Source organism: Erithacus rubecula, assembly GCF_903797595.1.
Source record: "Erithacus rubecula genome assembly, chromosome: 4".
Classification (NCBI taxonomy): Eukaryota; Metazoa; Chordata; class Aves; order Passeriformes; family Muscicapidae; genus Erithacus; species Erithacus rubecula.
Window position 1 is genome coordinate 8,233,476 of NC_136686.1, and position 19,768 is coordinate 8,253,243.

Here is a 19,768-nt window from a genome sequence, read left to right on the forward strand (position 1 = left end):
GCCTCAGGTGGCTGCATTAGAGACATATATAATCCTTTGATAATAATCATTTTGCTCATTACAGCTCTGTCTGTGAAACCAGGAGTGGCTTGGAAACACTGTGAGTAGAAGAGCTGTTTTTAGTGAGAGTCCTAAGAGTCAGGAAAAGTAAAGGAGGATTATGTCAAGAAGCAACTGAAAATACACATAAATAGAAATATTTAATTCAATCATTATGCACTAATAAAGAGTATTATCAGTCTGTCTCAGGAGTTATTATGGAATCTGGTTAATTTGAACAATTCCAAGGGGGGCGGGAAAGAGGCAGCAAGGCACCCTGCTAATTAATGCAGCCATTAATAATTGAATAATCAATTAATAATTGAGTACATTTGCAGATGATGGGAAAAGGATGGAAACTGCAGGGAATATTCAGAGTTTTGGTAGTACTTAGGGATTTAGGACAGATCCAAACATATTTAGGAAAAAAGTTGTGTAGACCTTTCCTTGAAAAATATGCATGTGGTGCATACAGATTGTACTCATTCTTTTGCTAAAAATATTCTTCAGCCTCCATTGTTGGCCTTTCAGATGAACCATGGACTGATGGCCCTTGCAAGGTAAGAACTGGGAGCTCAGGTGTAAATCCTCGTCTCTACCTTTAAGTGCAGTTCTACTGTTGTATCTGAAATTTTGTGGACACACAAGACATCTTATCCAGTACAAGGTGTGCAGGAATTTACCTACAAAGAATAGCTCACAAACAAAACTGGTTTGTATTTTCTTTTCAAAAGCAAAATAATTAGACCAGACGGGGAACAGAAAGACCATCTGTGGTTAATTAAAGGGTGAGACTGCAGAGTAGCAACAGATGTTAGATTGCTGTAGTCAGAGGAGTTTATTGCTAACAGTGGTGAATATTATGCATGGTGGACTGGGTATTTCCAAACAATTAGTTAGCAGGCAGACTTCCACAGAGGTCAACCTTTTCTTCTTTAAAAAAGGAAGGGTTTGAGTGTCATAAATGTTGGAGTTGTGGGAGAGGTCTAGATAGCAAAATTTTCTATATCCTGAGATGAGGACTGAAAAACCTGTGATGCCCATCAGAAAAAAAGGTACCTAGGGCTGATGATTACAAAAGTGGGCAGGACTGCATGAAGAAGACATGACAGAAGAGGCCAACATTCCCACAGTTTCCTGGGAGCCCCCTTTAAAATTAGAGATATGCACAGTGAGAGGGTACACATGGCTGTGTGGATCAGACAGATCCTCTAACCGATGGCATTTGAGCATGGAGTGACTCCAGAGCAGGGAGCTCCTTCCTTCTGGCTCCATTTCTTCTGAATAACTCCTGGAAGCTGTCTGAAACTACCCTGCACCACCAGTCCAAGGGACAAGTTGTGGTAAATGGAGCAGCAAAATCCATGGAGTTTCTGCTGGACAGAAGGTGAACACACCTCACATTGCCTGGCCTGACAGGGTCACGTCCAGTTGCAGCTGGTAAGGCTTTATAAAAGCCATTCCACTCCTCCCTTTTGTTGCTTCCTATTTGCACTGCTCTGATTAGATATGCTGGTTAAAATGTTCCTATTGATGGATGGTTCCTAGAGTGGATCCATGGAGTGTGGCTCTGCAGGTTTGGGGCTACTAGCTAACACTAGTGTGGTGTTGGCTACTCTCACACACACAGACATGCTGCTTTTCATTTATTTGCCTGTTTATTGGGGTATTTCACTTTATATATATATATGGGGTATTCACTTTTGGAGTGGTCCAAAATGGCTACAAAATTCTGCACTAAATTTATATGCAATTCCTTCTCCCCTTACTTTTTTCCCTTTTCCCCTGCAGAGATTTTAGCTGGTTTTCATTGCTAAGGCAAGGAGTGACAATAGCCCACAGGTTTTGTTACCTTTGTGCCTCCACTTGCATCCCTATTCCCTTGGTCCCCATGGAGAGCTCCCCATGCACGTCTCTTGGAACACCCATTCTCTGCTTCTGAGGCACAACTTACGGCAAGGGGGAGATCTGTGGGTAGACTTACAGTCATCCCACTGATAAAAAGGGGGCAGATAAAGTCTGGCTTTGTCCAAAAAAGATAAGCTGGAGCCTGAGAAGGACTGAATACCTGATCAGTGAGCTACAATTACAGCAGCTGATGGGAAGGGGTGTGGGGAGAATCCAGAGGTTGCCATAGAAATGCAACAAAGGGTGAAATCCTCAGGGAGAGCACCTGAGTCAGGTACTGAACATGCAGGAATCCTCAGTGAATGAAACTCTCAAGTTTAATGGGGAAACAGCAAGCCTATCAGAGATAAAGATAATTGAGCTGTCTGTGCTGTTTGTGATATCAGGGGAGATGCCATCTGGACATCAGCCGGGATTGCTGCCGTGCCTCTTTCCCAGCCTTGTTTGGGAGAAATATATAAACCTCAGGAGAACTGGCAGAGCATCAGTGTACATCTGCTGGCTTCTCTAGTTCCTTGTGCTAGGAAATCTAGAAAAACCTTATCATTTTTGGACCATGGCAAGCATTTCAGCTGCTTGTTATAGAAATCCTGTGTAACAACAGCCTAATGCACTCAACTTCAGGATAACATTTTTCTGAGTGCATTGGAGTGACTCACAGTTTTTAAAAAGGTATTTCCTGGGTGGAGGGAGGGTGTACAGAATGTACAAAGTGGTGCTATTTTAAGGAAACCCTTAATTCTGAATATCCTTCCTCAAACCAACCACTGGCAAAGAGGGCCATATGCAACCTGCGTGCAATCCCTTTCTAAATCCATTTCTGCATGGCCCCCTCATTCCTGGAAAAAGTAAAGGAAGAATTGTGACAAACAAGATTGATAATTCTACTGGTTAGAAACATATTTTCTCCCCACCAGAGGCTATTTGGAGTGAAGAGAATTGACAGAATTTCAAAAAACTAGAGTTGCAAAAAACACAGACGCTTCTAAACTCCCAACAGTTTCAAATCTCCAGGTTCACCAGCAGAGCATCCTCTTGGTGTAAAAGATGTTATTGACTGTCTTAATACATTAGACCATGGAATCCCCAATAGGGCTTTGTTGGCCTTTTGAAAGGAAAATGAGATAATTTGTTTTCAAGGAGATACCATTCCCTCATTCAAATGTTGATTTTAGAGGGGAGAAATCAAAGGTTATGTCTCAGCCCTATCACAGATTTCCATGAGGAGCCAAAGTCTTAAAAAGCAAACAAATAAACAACAACAACAACAACAACAAAAAATTCAATCACCTAACAAAATTAAAACAAAACAAAAAACGAGTTTTGTTTTTGATATGGAAAAAGAGAAAAACATTTGGAGAGGACTGACTTTTTTTCAACAAAGTTAAACATTTGCAATTTTATTGCAGGTGACATTATCTTTTCAAATTCTGTTTCTATATAGAAGGAATAAATAACCCAAAAGTAAATTTTACAAATTCCTTTGTTGTTGTTGTTGTTGTTGTTGTTGTTGTTGTTGTTGTTGTTGTTGTTGTTGTTGTTGTTGTTGTTTATTTTCAGGCTACCCTGGAACAGTTATCCCATTTTGATGTGCCTTAGTTTGGGCACGGAATGAAAAAAGAAATTAATTTTGCATCTCGCATTATGTTACCAAAAGTTGTCAGAGTGAAAAATCTTTTCATCTAAGACATTAGTAAAATCTTAGGCTTCAGAAAGATATAAAAGAAGAATACCATGTTAAAGAGCAATCTTGAATAGAATGCCTGAAACTGAAGTACTTCTTTTAGTTTGTATTTTTTATGGTTTTGAAAGTATTGTTGAGAAGACAAAATGAGAAGCAAACCTTTTGTCCAGACTCTGAATTTCAGGCTGGGTAAGAGACAGAAGCTCTAGGAAAAGAAACAGATTTTTAAAGAAAGTTTAATTTTCATTCATGACAGAATGAAATTATTCCTTAAATGCTTGTAGGTGAAAGCTTGGTTAGTGAATATGTTTATCTTCCAACAAAATGCAGTTCTGCAAAATATATTACTTCACAGTAAATCACAACAGCAGCAATTTTTGTTAGTTTACGTGCAGTGTACATGGAGATGCCACATGATTTACAGGGCTGGATTCCATTCTCACTCCTCAGCTTTGCACTGGTGGTTCAGTGGCGTGATTCCTCCTGACACTGGCAAAATTCCAGGGCTAAGTGAGAGGAGAATCAAACATGCAAGGTTTAGTTTTTAGTGTTTTGTTCAGGACAATGAGAGGCATGGAGCTTCCCTGGTGCTGGCAGCTGCAGCCATTCTGATGGTCCCCTGCTCACCAGCATACGCATTCCAGCTCCTGCTAAGCAAACCATATATAAATATAACCATAGATGCAAGTGCCCAGTGATTTAAATTCCTTCTGTTCCCACATCTCCCTGAGTGCCCTCCAGAGGTGGAACCATGTGACAGAGTAGGTTAGGAAGGCACAAAGACTCCTTGAGACGCTAGTTTGCAAACCCTCCTCTGGCAGCTAAGCCAGGGAGACCATGAGGTGTGTGCCCTTCTCCATGGTCAGTCCTTCCCCACAGTCAGTCCAACCTGCCCAAGAATAGAGATGAGAGCAGGAGGGTCCCCGTGCCCCAATGGGCACCTGCAGGAGAGATGGCTGCCAGGAGAATTCTTGCCAGGAGATTCCCTGAGTGCCTCCCCAACTCATAGTCACCACAAGAACCAGCTACAGCCCCAGTATAGCCCTTATCTCACTGATGAAATCTGGAAATGCTGCAGCCCAGAGGGCATTTAAATTGCAACAGATACCCTCACATCTGGAGATTCTAAGGAAGCAGAAGAGGCTCCTTTTGCTCCCTGCCCCTTGTCTCTCCCTCCCTTGATCCGGGAATCACACCACGCAGCAAGCAGGGTGAGCACAGGCTGTTACCCTCCCTCAGGAGTCACACCACGGTGTGCTGTGAGCTGAAGGATGTGAAGCTGCCCTTGGGGCTGTGGTGACACTGTGAGAAGCTGGCAGCCCTGGTCTTTCTGCTTTTGCTGCCGCTCCTGCGTTTCTGCTTGTCGCGCGCAATAAAACTTTCGATCAGCTTCAGCTTCTCGTGCTCTTCCTTCAGGAAGAAGTCAACAAGCACGGTCTTCTCCTTTTTGATCTGCTCACTGATGTCCTTGGGGATGTCAGGGATCATCCAGTCAACCAGAACGCTGAGGAACATCACCAGGTTCTGCAAGCACAGCAACAGACGTGAAGCAAGCATGAAAAAGCCAAAATACTCGCCCTGGAGCAAACCAAACATTTGTTATAGATATGAGACAGATGTCAAACACATTGTGCTGGTGCTGTGTGGTAGTAAGCAGTTAATTAATTTCAAGAAACAGCTCAGGTTTGTGCACAGCTACCCCTCAGTGTAGAGGCTGAATTAAACACTTCAGTTAGGTTTGAAATAGGAAAGGACATAGAATCATCAAATAATCCACAGCTTTAGTAGCTAAACCAGCATTATTCTTTACAGGCATCCAAAGGTGCCCAGTTCTCAACATCCAATTCCTTGATATTGAGTTCACAATCCATTAATATAAGGACACCCTCCAATACCATCAAAAATCCTAAAACACAAGGCAAAGATACCCATGTGTTTCCAGTGTAGCCTGAGCACGCAACTTTCATGGCCATTCTGTCCTCAAATACTTCTGGCTGCTGACAAGCAGGATTGTTTTTACACTACCACAGTGTGCAATCCAAAAGCCCAAACCTAAGGCATCAAGGTGATTACAGGTGGTGCTCCTAACATCAAGCAGGAAGCAGACTGGGCAAAAAGCTTTGCTTGCTTGTGAAATCTATAGATAAAGGATGTTTTGGGAGTTTGTATTGTCATGATAATGCTTTGAGAAGTGCTGTGTTGTGCAATGTCTGGAAATGTGTGAGAATGGTTTGCTGACAGGGCTGCTAGCATGAACTCTCTGTCCCCATCTGAGACAATGGAGGTAATTAACCAGGGAATGTTCTCTGGCAGAGCAGGCAGAGGGTTTGAAGCCCAGCAGAGCCAGTTGCTTTCAACTGCTTTGCAGGCAGTGGTGGAAAATTACTGAAGGCACCACAAATAAGCAGAAGAGGGCAATGCAAACCAGACAAGATTCACAGAAACTCTTGGGAACACCTGGCAGGTGAGGACAAAAGAAAGGCAGGTTTGAAAAAGAAGAATGGACCCAATTTAAGGATCCCAGATCATGGAGGAAAGCAGAAGGAAGCCATTCAAAAGGCAAGTTATGATAGCAAATCCCTTGCTAATGAAATCCTCACACTGGGGACAGTTTGCTGTGCTCAATTCAAGAAAGTTGCAAAAAACCTTGGAGGATTTATTACTTCTGTTTATTTCCTGCTTTGGGTAAAAAACAGCAGTTGACAAGCCTACACAGCATTTATATGCTTTTTACAAGTGGTGGATAAAAGTTGACAGGGTCCACTTAAACATTCAATAGCCTGGAGTATTTTGGGGATCACTCCTAGCACCAAGGGCTAAGGGAAGCTGTGTAATGTATGCATGTAATACATACACATAACAGCCATGGCTATTGGACATGGGCTGCTTTGGAACACCCATTTGGGTCCATCTGTGATCCTATCCCTGTGACTGAAAGTGAAACAACTCAGCAGACTTACCTGAAATAGAATCACAAAAGCCAAGCGAGCAGATAAGACCGCCCAGTACTGCTTAGAAAACTCGTACTGGTGTGGGGACCAAGGTGGTTCTCTGTAGTCTTTGAACCTGGAGATGGACAGCTCAGTTATCACAGCTCCAGCAATTTCCTCCAGCACCAATTGCTGTGATTAACATGATTTTCCCATCACAAAACCTAAAGAATCAAATCCTCCAGATGTTCTTACTTAAACCCTTATTATGAAATGCAACTTCAGAATTAGAGCTGGACTACCTCCACTCAATTTAACACAGTCTGTTTTTCACAGTTGTAACCAAAATCAGAACAATTATTTTGATGTTGGAAATGTCCTGATATTAGAGGATAGACAGAAGTCCCCTTTATTTTCTTAATTTTCTTAATGTAAATTGACATCTATGTACAGGGAATAAAATGCTGAAATGAAAGCAGAGGGATAGTCCAATGAATTCTCAGACTGAAGGAGATAAACCTACATTCATCTCACCTAAAACTTGATTAATTCAGGAAATAATTCAGCGCACATATAATATGGCTCATGCCTGGGTGATTCCTGTCTTTGCATTAACGAAAGGGGGAGCCATGGGAAAGACACTTCCTAAATTAACTGTCTAGTCTTGGACAGGATAAAGCAGAGCCTTAGTGGTTTGGTGTAAAGACTGTTGCTTTTAGTATTGTCATCAATCATTTGGAAGTAAACAACAGGCTAATAAAAATCACAGATGCTCCTAAATTGGAAAGTTTTGCAAATAGCAGGAAACACAGAAAGCAATAAGAAATGGAGACAGGAAACACAATGAGAATAATATGGGGAAATGGAAAATAATTAAAAATAAAACACTTGAAGGATCTTTGAAAGGACAGTGTTTAAAAGTGGAAATATCCTGGAGCTTGCAGTGGCCAGCAAGTTAGCACAAGTTTGAAATATGGCAGCAGGACAGTGCATGACTTGTGGGTGTATCAAGGGGGGAATTAACCTTCCTCTGAACAGCCCAGGTAAATCCACACCTGGAACTCTGCATTCAGTCACTCAGCTGTGCAGATTCCAGAGCGAGGGGGAAGGAAAAAAGAAAGAAAGGAAAAAAAGGGAAATCAAAGAAAAAGATAGCGACAAATTGAAGGCAGTTCAGGAGAGCAGCACAAGGGCTGAGGAGACTGACTCATCGGGAAGATTAAAGAGCAGCACATGTATTGCTCCACTTTGGTAAGTAACAGCCACAGTTGGACATGATAACCACGCACAAATTGTGCCCTTAGGACTGAAAGGGATAATTTAGTGCTATTCCCAGTGATTGACTAGGAGTAATGGGATGAAATTAAGAAAGGGAAAATCTGTTTTGAATACCTCAAAACCCATCCTGACAGTAAGATTCATTAGACTGTGCAAAAGTCTCCATTGGGGGATAATGGAGAAGGTTCATATATAAAATCTGTCAGCTTCAGTTTGCAGGTGTGCTTGCCAAAATTACCTTCAGGTTCTACCCACATGGTTTTGCATATTAAATTACCCATTTGCAATCCTCACATCCCCTACATCTTGCCGCTCTCCACCCCCAAGAACTGGGACTGGAATGCTGGATGTGATTCTGCTGCAGCTTCTGGAGACAAAGGACACGAGGTACAGCCCACAGGAAGGAGAAAACCACTTTAATCTGGGGGCTGTGTTAATTTAGGGAAGAGCTCCCTGGGTTGTGTTAGCCCCTGGATGGTTCTGTTCAGCCTTGCATGCACAGGTCCTGTCTTAGGATTCCTGTGCTTTTCCTGCACTGCCAGATCTCCCCTCTGGTATTTTTCTGGACATTGTGGACTCCCACATGTTGCTCAAATCAAAGTGCTGCATCAAGGGCCAAAGTCAGTTTCCCTGAACTTAATCTGCTTGAACATCAAAGCCAAGAAAAACCACTGAGTTTCTTGTGGACTTTGCTGATCACTATAAATCAATCCCAGTCTTGAAATGGAGCCCAGGTTCACCTGGAAGGGTCACCAACTGTGGTGGGTTTTCCATTTAATGCATTCTGAGCTTCACAAACTATGTAAGCATTGTAGGACATCAGACTCCTTGGAAATTTCACCTGGCTCAGCTGGGAATCACACTGCTTGTGATGCCTGAACCTACACTCAACAGAACATGAGCAAATGATTTATGGTGAAGGAAAATGTTGCCAGACCTATAGATGAGGTAGCTGGGCCACCTTCTCATCTACTTTTTAAATTATTCTCTGGCACATGGAACTCCAAAGGGCTTTTTCTAACCCCTAGAATCTACAGGTAGCTTATTTTTCCCAAACTCCATCTTCTCAGCTCAAGAAGCATTTGGACAATAGCCTCAGGTGTGATTTATGGGCTCTTCTGTGCAGGGTCAGGATTTGATGACCCTTGTGGGTCCCTTCCAACTCAAGATATTCTATGACTCTCTGATTACCTCACCTCTTCAATACTTCACAATTAAAATATTTGATTTCAGCAGGTAGGGTAGGAACAACAGCCAACCAGTGCTGCAAAGACTATTGTGTTTCCAAAACAGCAATAAACTGTAATTCCACTGAAAAAGGACAAAAATATGAAGTAGTCAACGTGGTTGAAGAATAGAGCACAGAAATGTTATGAGGAAGAACAGAAAAATGTGCACTGAAAGTAGAGAATTGTAGGGAAAAGGAAGGTGGGTGGAGAGAACCATACAACCCTTGGACAAATGTGGACTGAAGCCAAAGCAAAGACAAAGATGTCAGTGCATTTCAGAAGGTTGTTTTGTGGGGGGAAAAAAGACAGGTAAAAAAGAAATCCAACTATGTATATAGATGGAACTTCAAATAATTCCAAATAAGCTAATCTGTTTAATTTTCTTCTTCAGCTGATCTTTGGGAAGAAATTGGAGCAAACATCCGGAATCACAGAATCAGCAGTACAGGAGTATATAAAAATTAGTCAGGGAAAAATGTTAGCATCCACCACTGATCATTAGGAATAGATGAGATGAATCCCATGACATTAAGAAAATAAATTCAAAGACACTTTATAAAGTTGCAGAATATTGGAGCAGACCCATGTTAAAGGAAGAGTCCCTTGAATGACTCCGTATCTGCTGCTTCCTTTTTTCCAGTGTGACCAGAAGGTTTTTTTGTACTCCATTATCATACAAGGCAACAAGGACTAAAAGGGAAAAAACAATTAAAATATTCCATATCATATCAAGATTTGCTTCTAATTTACCTTCAGCTATACAAATGCCATTTTTCCCTGAAAAAAAAAAAAAAAAAAAAAGAAATTACACTAACACTGTGAATCAGAACAGCTTTACAGCAACCTTTATTTGGAAGCAATGCCAAAGAGTTCACAGCAGTGCAGAAAATGCTGCTCTAAGTATTTGAAGAATGTATTCTGTATGTTCAGTGGCAGAGTTGTTTCTGGCTTGTTGTGGTTATTTTTAAGATACCTTAATCTCTGGCAATGCCTGTAAGGAGAAAAATGCAGCTTCATTGCAGCCACATTTATCTCCAGAGGTCACAGAAATCTAAGAAAAAGAGAGGTCAGCTTGTTCCCAATGCATTTGCCAGAAACAGAAATCCACATATTATTTCCAGCTTGAGGGGCAATGTTTGGTTGCCTGTCTCTTGGGACACAAGTTAGAGACCCCATACTTCATTACAGTGATAGTTCTGTCCAAAGCTGAGATTCTGATAAGATTCAAATGAGGCAGGTGATAATGAGAAACAGTGTTTGTGGATGCTGACATCTTTTCCTAATTGTTTCCTGGTAACAGAAGAGAAATGCTCCAATAGTTCTGTCTCACTCAGACTAACACATGGTCAATAATTTTTCTCTTCCTCTCAGTCTCTTAGCTGGTATCATCAGGAAGGGATCACTTTTGCGCCCAGTGTTGATGATTCCCTCCTCCTGTATTTGGTCTCTGTTGGGTATTTGGCTGTGTAAGGCCATATTAAAGTGAGGAGAGCCTTTCACCCCTGTTGTTAATGCACATATTTCCAAACACACCAGCACTTAAACCAGCTACAGAGGCCAGTAGCCGGCACAAGGTTAAAAGCAGCATAGTGAAAGTAGCAAAATCACAGTGAAGTGGATCAAGATGCTTGCTGAAGGGAAACACAGGTGAATTAAGGGATGAAAAATTAAAAAGTGACAGGAAACAAAGGTGGAAAAGCATTTCACAGACTTACAAATCTGAAAGTCCAGAGATGCTGCATACTCTAAAGGGAGTATTTTGCTAGCAAACAACTCCCAGCAGCAGAAATGGGGAATAGCAGAGCTCACATGCTTATAAGTTACTTTAAAATTAGGAGTGCATGATGTGTGCTGTAGTCAAGGTGAGAAGGTAGGTGCCCCCAAAGGCAACCCCAACACTGCCAAAGAGGGATGGATTTCTCTCCCTGCTTACACTGCTTCCAGTGAAGAAAATGGGATGTGTAATTTTTCTGGGTTATAGCTGGGCAAGATATATACCCCACTTAAAATCAGTGTGAAAAATATTGTACATCAAAGCAAGGGAGGGAAAACAACTCTAGATTAAGGATTTCCTTAAATAAACGGAAGAGGAACTTTTATAATTATTTTGTGCCATTGTAGAGACCAAACACAGGGGGATTTAAGGGAGTCAAAAAGAAAGGTGAACAGGCTGTTCAACATAACACTGACCCAAAGAAGCTCAGTTTTGAACAACTGGAGTTTGTGATGCCTTAAACAAGCTCTTTGAATTTCTGCACATGTTAAAAATACAAAATTACTTTGAAAGCTGGAACCACATTAGTGATTTCTCATGCAAACTGAAATTTTTGCATAAGTATCTGGTATTTGGGACATATTGTGAAGGAAGTTGAGCCTTGTTTCCCCAATCTGAAAAGATTAATCTGAAATAGAAGACATGTAGATGGCGACTGGTGCAGGTTTTAAAGATGGGCATAATATATTGAAAACTTGTATCTCAGTGAGTAAGGACTGAATTTAATAAAAACAGTGAAAGCCTGGGTCTACTTACTAATTACTAATTAAATGGGCATCCATTTAAAAAAATCATTATTTTTAATTAGACCTAGATCTTTCAGTAAAAAAAAGTGTTAGATCGCTTTTTCTTTGGATCAAATCTGTCTAAATTGTTTATTTTGCCTTTTAATGCCCTGAAAAAAAACCCTTTTAAAGACCTTGTAACACAGTGACAATACTCTAAGAGCTGCACTTCCAAAGCCACATTTTCAAAGGCACCTGAAGATTGCAGAATATGTGGCCATATATGTGAATTTTATCAAGTCCCACTTTGAAAAATGACATAAGAGCCAGGGAAATTCCCTCAACTGTGCAAACTGCTCTTGCAAGTACTTTACCTGCAGAATGAAACCTCCTGTGCAAACAGGGAGTTTTCTGGCTGTGTCCCAGCCTTGAGCTGGCTGACATTGAAGTATGAGAGGGTGTGATTGATGAAGCCATGCATGGTTCCATTCTGGCTGTATGCATATTGATACATAAGGCGTGGGATGAAGTCGGAGGTGACAGCAATGACAAAAGCCTGAGATGGAAAAACAAAAACAAACAGACAACATTGAGAATCTGTGTCCCCAGGTTAATTATTCAGGGGAAAATTTTCATCTTCAGGTAAATTTAGAGTGGTGGTGAAGAGAGAATTATATGGCCAGAATTGGTACAGAATATTTGCATATAAATGCAAATAAGTAACCTGCTCTGTCTCTCCAAGAGAAGGCTCAGTCAGGGAAGTAGCGAAAGGAATTAATAGGTTGTCCATTGCTCCAATTCTTTTCATCTCTAGAGCAATTAGGAGTTTTATCATTAGTTTCAAAAAAACCTACAAGACCTAATAGCCAGTTGGTCAAATTTGGGCTGTATTTTGGTGTAGTTACACCAAACCTGTTGAGTGTAAACATTTACTTTCCCCTCAGCATCAGGATTCACACATTTCACAGAGGGGTTTCATGCAGTTATTAAACCTCCTGAGACTGGTATCCCATAAAACTGTAATGGTGGAGGCAATTTGCCACAGAAATCTCTACATCATAGCAATAAGAATTCCTTAGATTTCTGCTCTGGACTCACTCCTGTTGGAGCAGGTCCAGGGGAGGCCATGAAGATGGTCAGAGGGCTGAAGCCCCTGTGCTGTGGAGACAGGCTGAGAGAATTGGGATTGTTCAGGATGGAGAAGAAAAGGATTTGGGAGGAGACTTTAGAGCCCCTTTCAGTGCCTGAAGAGACTCCAAGAGACCTGGAGAGGGACTTTTGACAGGAGCCTGGAGTGATAGACAAGGGATAATAGCTTCAAACTGACACAGAGTGGGCTTATAATGGGTATTAGGAAAAAATCATTCCCTCTGAGGGTGCTGAGGCTGTTGCACAGATTTCCAATAGAAGTTGTGTCCCATCCCTGGAAGTGTCCAAGGCCAGGTTGGATGGGACTCTGAGCAACCTGGGATAGTGGAAGGTGTCCCTGCCCATGGCAGGGGATTGGAATGAGCTGATCCTTAATGTCCCATCCAACCCCAACCATTCTATCATTCTATTATGATTTAAAACTATATTTTGCTAAATAATAATTTCCTGTGTCAATGTTATCCAGATGGAGAAGTTGATTTGTGCATTCAATACTTTTTTTTTTCAAACAGCTATGCAAGTATTTGCATTTCTTTCAAGTAAAGGTATCCAACGTATAACTTTAATGGAATCCCCAGGAAATAAACATTTAATAAAGGATCATAAATCTGCAAAGTATATTCAGAGAAAAACAAGAAGCTGCAGAGTTTTTCTCCTCCAGCACAGCTCAGTGCTGGACAGCTGAAATCTGTGCCTGACAGTGAGATTATGGGGGTGTGCAGGGTTCCACAGATTTCCTACTTTAAATCCTCAAAACTGCAGAGCCATAAATAAAAAATGCTCCACCCAAGTGAAACAAAACTGCCCCTCTAGGGGATTAGAGTGCTGTGCTGTTGTGCTGGGAGTTATTTTATCAAAGAAATGTCATAACACCTCTCCACAAGTTCTCCCTTCAGTAGTGAAAATCACCTCCCTTTCTAAAGGGTTTGATATCTTTAATATCTTTGCTATTATTCAATGACCTTAAAGGTATTATTTCCAACATAAATAATTCTATGAGGTTATGATCTGTAAGTTAAACACCCACTAGAAAATATTAAAGTCCTAGGGCATGAGATTTTTTATCTTAAAGCATATACAGGAAAATTTTACTAAGGGAGTACATATAGCACAATAAACATAATATATCTGTATTCTGTTGTGTTTGAGCAACTGAAGAAAATTAGATGTCACTTGTAAATTGCATTGAAGTGACAATAAAATATAAACAATAATAAACAATAAATTATAAAAAAAATTAAATTACATTGAAGGAAGAATATAAGCTCCCAAGATCAGGGTTGTAACCAAACACTTACATTAATGATCACTGAAAGCTTTCCAATACCACTCAAGATGTTATACCAAATACCTGTAAATGAAATAAAAAACTTATCAATGGGTTCATTAAAATTTTTCTTCTTTTTTTGATTGCATTTTTGGTCTTATCTTCACTGCAATGCTCTTTCATCACTCACCTATATCTTTTTCTCTCACTGTGTCTGGCCTCCTCAGCTCAGTAACAAATTTTTTTGCATCAAGACGAACCTCGATGATGTTGTTCAGAAGAGCAAAGACAGGGGCCAGAGGGAAGGAGGCAACAAAGAGTGTGACAAAGCCAAACTGGATAACTGGGGAGGGGGAAAAAAAAGAAACCAACGTTTTTTGTTAGCTTCTGAAGGGAGCAGCAAGTTGTTGATGAGTTTTGTGCATTACTAACCCTGTAAAATTCCACTTCCCAGTTTGGTCCCAGGAATAAATATCCCAGAGTAGGCTTATGAAGAGATACAAGTTTGTCACTGTGCTTTATGAATGTTTCCAATAAAGCTTCAAGTTACTAGCACAAACACAAGCCAAAGGAAACAATACATTTAATAAAGGACAAAGGGTTCAGAGTCTATTTTTCTGCATTTATACATAATTAACTGATTAGTCCATGCTGTTTCTTTCCTGACCTTTTCCCTGCAAGGAAAATTATAGACAATCAAGCAAAAGGAGAAAATCTACAAGGTGCAACTATTTCTTCCCAGCTTCCTTTGCAAAACCTGTGAAAATCAAGAACAGAAATGTCTCTGTGGATGTAGAAGCCAATGTTTTGTTACTCTCTCATCCCTCCTCATTGATATTCTCCAAGTTGAGAAATACTCCTCTTTAAATCTGAACAAAGGCGAATTTTATATTTTTATTTTTATTTTTATATATTATGTATTTATATATTTATTTATATATTTTTAATATAAATATAAATATAAATATAAATATAAATATAAATATAAATATAAATATAAATATAAATACATATATATATTAAGCTAATAAATCTGACTGTGATCTACATCTCAGAGTTAAAAAAATATAAGTGTACAAAAAGTATTAGTGTGTTTAAATGCCATATTTACTGTGACTTTTTTGGCAGATCCCTGTATAAGTTCTCTCTCCACTGAGGGAGGAATCACACTTTTTTGTGAAAATAGCAAAATATTCTGTGTACACAACCCAATATTATACTTTAAACTATTTTCCTTTGACACTGTTGTCACAGACTACAACTAACTCTTGAAAAAGTTTTCCCCAGGACCTTCTCTTACTTGCATCTTTTTTTTTGTGTACAGGTTGCAAGTCCTCTGATATTTCTCCTATCTCAGGAACAATATATTTGCTCATGAAAGTAAAATCTCTGTTTATCAGTTATATGGCCTTTAGAGTTTCATTATTATTGTTTTGTTCTGAGATAAAGTGTCTGCACTAAGATGGAGCTTTTTCAAATCATACAAACATCCTACCCTCGAAATCATACTTTCCTAACTATTTTATGTTCAGAGTCAGGAAAAGGAATTAACAAGGAAATAAAACCAGATGTTAAAGTTATGTCCCCCAAAAACTGTGAAATACTCAGAGAAATACATAGCTCCAAAATATGCCTTATTTGGTTGTAAGTGAATTTTGCAGTAATACAACTGGAAGAATTCTGAAAAAAAAAAAAAAAAAAAAAAAAAAAAGGAAAAAAAAGAAATATTTGCAATGCTTTAAGAATAAACCACACACACATTTGCTTTGGTGTTGTTTGTAGTCCCTTCATTCATTGCCTGGGAAAATGCAGTTTAATTTTTTTTCAAGTTCATGAAAAAATGTTCAAGGTATGCAAAGGATTTCTGGATAATTGTGTAAATAAGTCTTCATAGAAAACTCTGCACCAGAAGTGTTTGTGTGGCCATCTTGAAATCTCTTCAATCTTCTCAACTCCTTCTGATGAAAGTGTAAATAATGCAAAAAGCAGGCAAGAAAAGCAATCCCAAAGCCAAACTCTGAATTTAAACAGCCTTGTGTAACAAATTAGCAAACAATCATTAAATGGAAGAGTCTTCAAATAGCCTCAGCAACTCACAGGTATTTGCTGAGTATGATCAGTGTTTCTAGAAACAAACCTGAATAGATTACAAAGAGAATCTCTGTCCAGATCCCAGAAGGAATCTCATCTCAGCATCCTGGAGTTCTATGGACGCCACTCTGGTCACACTGGAAATATTTAAAATACTTTTAGGATGCTCACACTCTTCCATCTAGGACAGCTGACACCAAGACATCCTTTTTTTGGCTGGAAAACTTGATGTCAACCCTTAAACACCCTTTTTGCACTCACATTTATGCCACAAGAGCTCTGTTCATGTACATGTAAAAGGCTAAAGAGAGCAGTGCCAGGAGCTGGACTTCTGGCCATCCATCCTGTTACATAGATTTCCTATTCCTCTGGTAACCCATCCTGGAGAAAAGAGAGATTAATATTCCCCAGGCTCGTGGCACAAGCTGGGAAATAAAACAATTGAAGGCTGGGTACAGTGTAAAGTCAGGGGCATGGGAAACATCTCCTGGGCATCCAAACAGGATGCTGGGTGTGCTATCACTGACACACAGCCTACCTTTGCTGAGGGAAAAAGCACAAACCACACACTGGTGGTGCCTTTACTGTCTGAGTTGAGCAGGAAAGAGGCCAGGGTCTCAGAGCCAGTCTCTCAGTCTCACAACACCTGGTGCCACATCTGAAACACCTCATCTGGCCTCTGGCCCCAGACAAAAACTCTGAAGGACAAACAGCACCCAGAGAAGTGTCTCAGGTGACAGCTCCCCTCAGAACTCCATTCCTCAAGGAAGATGTGCGGGACTTGAGCAGAACCTGAGCCCAACAACAACATACCCTGTCCCCCAAGTATGGCCTCCAAGCTATGACAAGGTGCACAAATCAAAGCTCTAAAATTATGGGTCTGAAGGGTGGTGGCTGCTCTTCTTGTAAAATAGACACAGAATCAGTCCCCAGCACAAAACCTTCATGTGCGGATCACTCAGTTTCTACAAGATTTACACTCTCAGTAGCATGAGTATCCCAAGGATCTTTTACATCAAAGACTAATCTAAGGCAAGGTATTTATTTATGATTCTGTTGCTTTTTTTTCTTTCTTCTTTATCAGTAATATCTGTCATAGGATCTTGTGTTACTGGAAGTAAACAGTGGAAAAATCACTTTTGTGCTAAGCAACTTTCCAAATTCTAGAAAGACACTTTTCAATACAGTCAGACTTGGCTGAAAAACTAAGGAAAAGATGTAATTTATAACGCTTCTGTAATAAATGTATGCAACAAGCCTACACACAACCACCAGTGGTATTTTCAAAACCATCCTCATTATAGAGATTACAGAAAAATGCAGGTTTCTTTTCAGTGATTTTTTTTTCTTTTTCTGCCTCACACATTGCCTTTTTGATGGCTTTTCCTGCTTTAGGGGAAATTCTTCCAAACCTCTCAAATTAATCCTTATAGTAGTCAGTAGCTACAGACATTGGATGTGATCATTTTCTTCTTGTGCCATTGTTTTTAAACAGAAGTTGAATGACTAAACCTTTTATTATTACTTCTCCTTGAGGAAAAATGCTTTTAATTAATTGCCACATGAAGCTTGGACTCCTAGAGGGCTTAGGCTAGAGAAGGGAAGACTAAATGAAACAGGCATCTGAAAATCATTGCTAATTTCAGTTTCTTCTCAAGTAACCATGAGTGGTATAAATTTCAGACATTCGTGCACATTATTTTGCTCTTAAAGCCAATTTAATAAAGTTTCTTTCATTAGCAATATTTATTGCTACTCTAAACATTGATTTCTTGCCAACTCCTATCACAGCAGGCCAGTTACACACATTGCAAACTTGCTGCCATGTGGAAGAGGAAATTGCTGTACATGCTACCTACTTTGGGAAGGCACATGGTATGGTTTATTGGCCTAGGTCAAAAGTCTTTGCACAGTTTTGGAAGCAGGAAGTGCTAAGGACAAATTTGACACATGTTGACAGTGACAATTTCTGATTCAGGATTACTTGAGAAAAATTTTTCTGATCACTCAAGTGTTTTAAGAGTGTCTCTGCTAAGAAATGCAGGAATATATCAGTTATTAATATCAAAACAGTCATCAAAAATGTCACTGGTACAAGCCAAGTCTTTGTGCAGATGTACTATTGACAGCTAAGGCCTGCACAACAAAAAAGCTCAGCAGAGTCTGCTGGTGAAATCAAATTCAAAGATTCATACCCTAAAAAATTAATTTTATTATCCATAGAATTGTTTGGGCAGAAAGGGACATTTAAATGTCATCCAGTCCAAACCCTTGCAATGAGCAGGGATTTTCAACTAGATCCTGCTGTTCAGAGCTTCATCCAAAGTGACCTGGAATGTTTCCAGGGATGGGGCATCCACCACCTCTCTGGGCAATCTATACTAGTGTTTCACGACTCTCATTGTAAAAAAAATCCTTCTTACAGCTAATCAAATTTGTAGGCATAGACTAGAGTGACTGATATTTTGCAGAAACAAATTCCAGTGAACAAAGACAGAGTCACACTTCCCAAATGTGAAAATAGAGGAGGTTAAAAAAAATCAGTAAATCTTACTATTTCTATGAACTTTCTGTGATTTAAATGAGGGCAGGGTTAGGAGAGTGAGAAGGTGGAAGTCTCTTCAGGATTGTTAGAATAAGAAATAAGAACAAAAATGTAAGCATCTTGGAAATGAGCATCCCAAAATTTAAGTGGGGTACTTATACTCAAAAAATCCTTTACCTGTGGTGCATCATGCTGCAAAACACATCCTGAGACTGCTCCAAACACTGTCCCTCAGGGAAATGCTGCCTTAGCAGGATTAAATCACTTTATAACAAAGTGCAAAGGGAATGTGGGATTTGCCATGTAGAGGAGGACCAGACTCCAGGTTTGGACAAAAATGAGTAAAACAGAATGGATATACGGATATAAAAAGCAATAACTGCCTGTGATTAGGGTACAGCCTAGTGAATGGCAGACCTGGAGGCAAGAGTCTTAGCTAAGGATGTCATCCATCCTCAAAAGTAGGAGCATCCTGGCAGGACAAAGTTGAATGTAGTGACTACTCACACTTGAATACATAACCTGCCTGCTTGTGCATGAAACCCCATCACCATGTGTATGGGGAAACCCAAAGACTGCAGCAAGTCCTGTCTACAGTTCCTCCTTCAGCTGCTTCATTCCAGATTGCCACCAATGCCTGAGGGAGGTTGCCTGAGTAAATCAGTGTGAAAACTAAGAAAGAAGTTCTGAAACAGCAGCCAGATTTCTCTCTATTCCTTAATATCATACCTCTTCTTACATTCCAGTAACCCTGCCTTTTTGGAGAAAAAAGAAATCTGCTTTCCTTCCTTTCCCACTGTCCCAACTCAAAAGTGGAGAAATAGGTAAATAATCTGCTGAGCTGCCTCTTAACAATCCCAGCTGACAGGTTCAGTGCTGAGCTGCACCAAGTGCTTCCTGCCAGCGTGGGTGGTCTGAGCAGTGGATCTGACAGCTGAGAGCAGGGATGTGGACCCAGGGCAGCAACTGGGGCTGGGGAGGTGCAGCTTGGCTTTCATCTGCTGCACATTTGTCTGCAAATCCCACAGGCAGGGCACAGCTTGGCACACTGCAAGGTTTCTGTACTTGGGAAGTTCATCCTCCTGTTGTAAACAAATGTTTAGATCAATAATTCATTCTCCCTGAATCATCCCTGAGTGGCTGCAGGCT

At 40.2% G+C, this 19,768-nt stretch overlaps 1 protein-coding gene across 1 annotated transcript in view; it reads right to left on the reverse strand.

Moving 5' to 3' along the window:
• Positions 1-3,916: 3,916 nt before the first annotated feature.
• ANO2 (anoctamin 2) overlaps positions 3,917-19,768 on the reverse strand; it is a 154,156-nt gene continuing 138,304 nt past the window's right edge. Inside the window, 5 exon segments of the mRNA XM_079303102.1 lie at positions 3,917-5,155; positions 6,592-6,697; positions 11,942-12,123; positions 14,015-14,067; positions 14,174-14,326. Of these exon segments, the coding sequence (XP_079159228.1) occupies positions 4,874-5,155; positions 6,592-6,697; positions 11,942-12,123; positions 14,015-14,067; positions 14,174-14,326 (776 nt within the window). The 3' untranslated portion in view covers positions 3,917-4,873.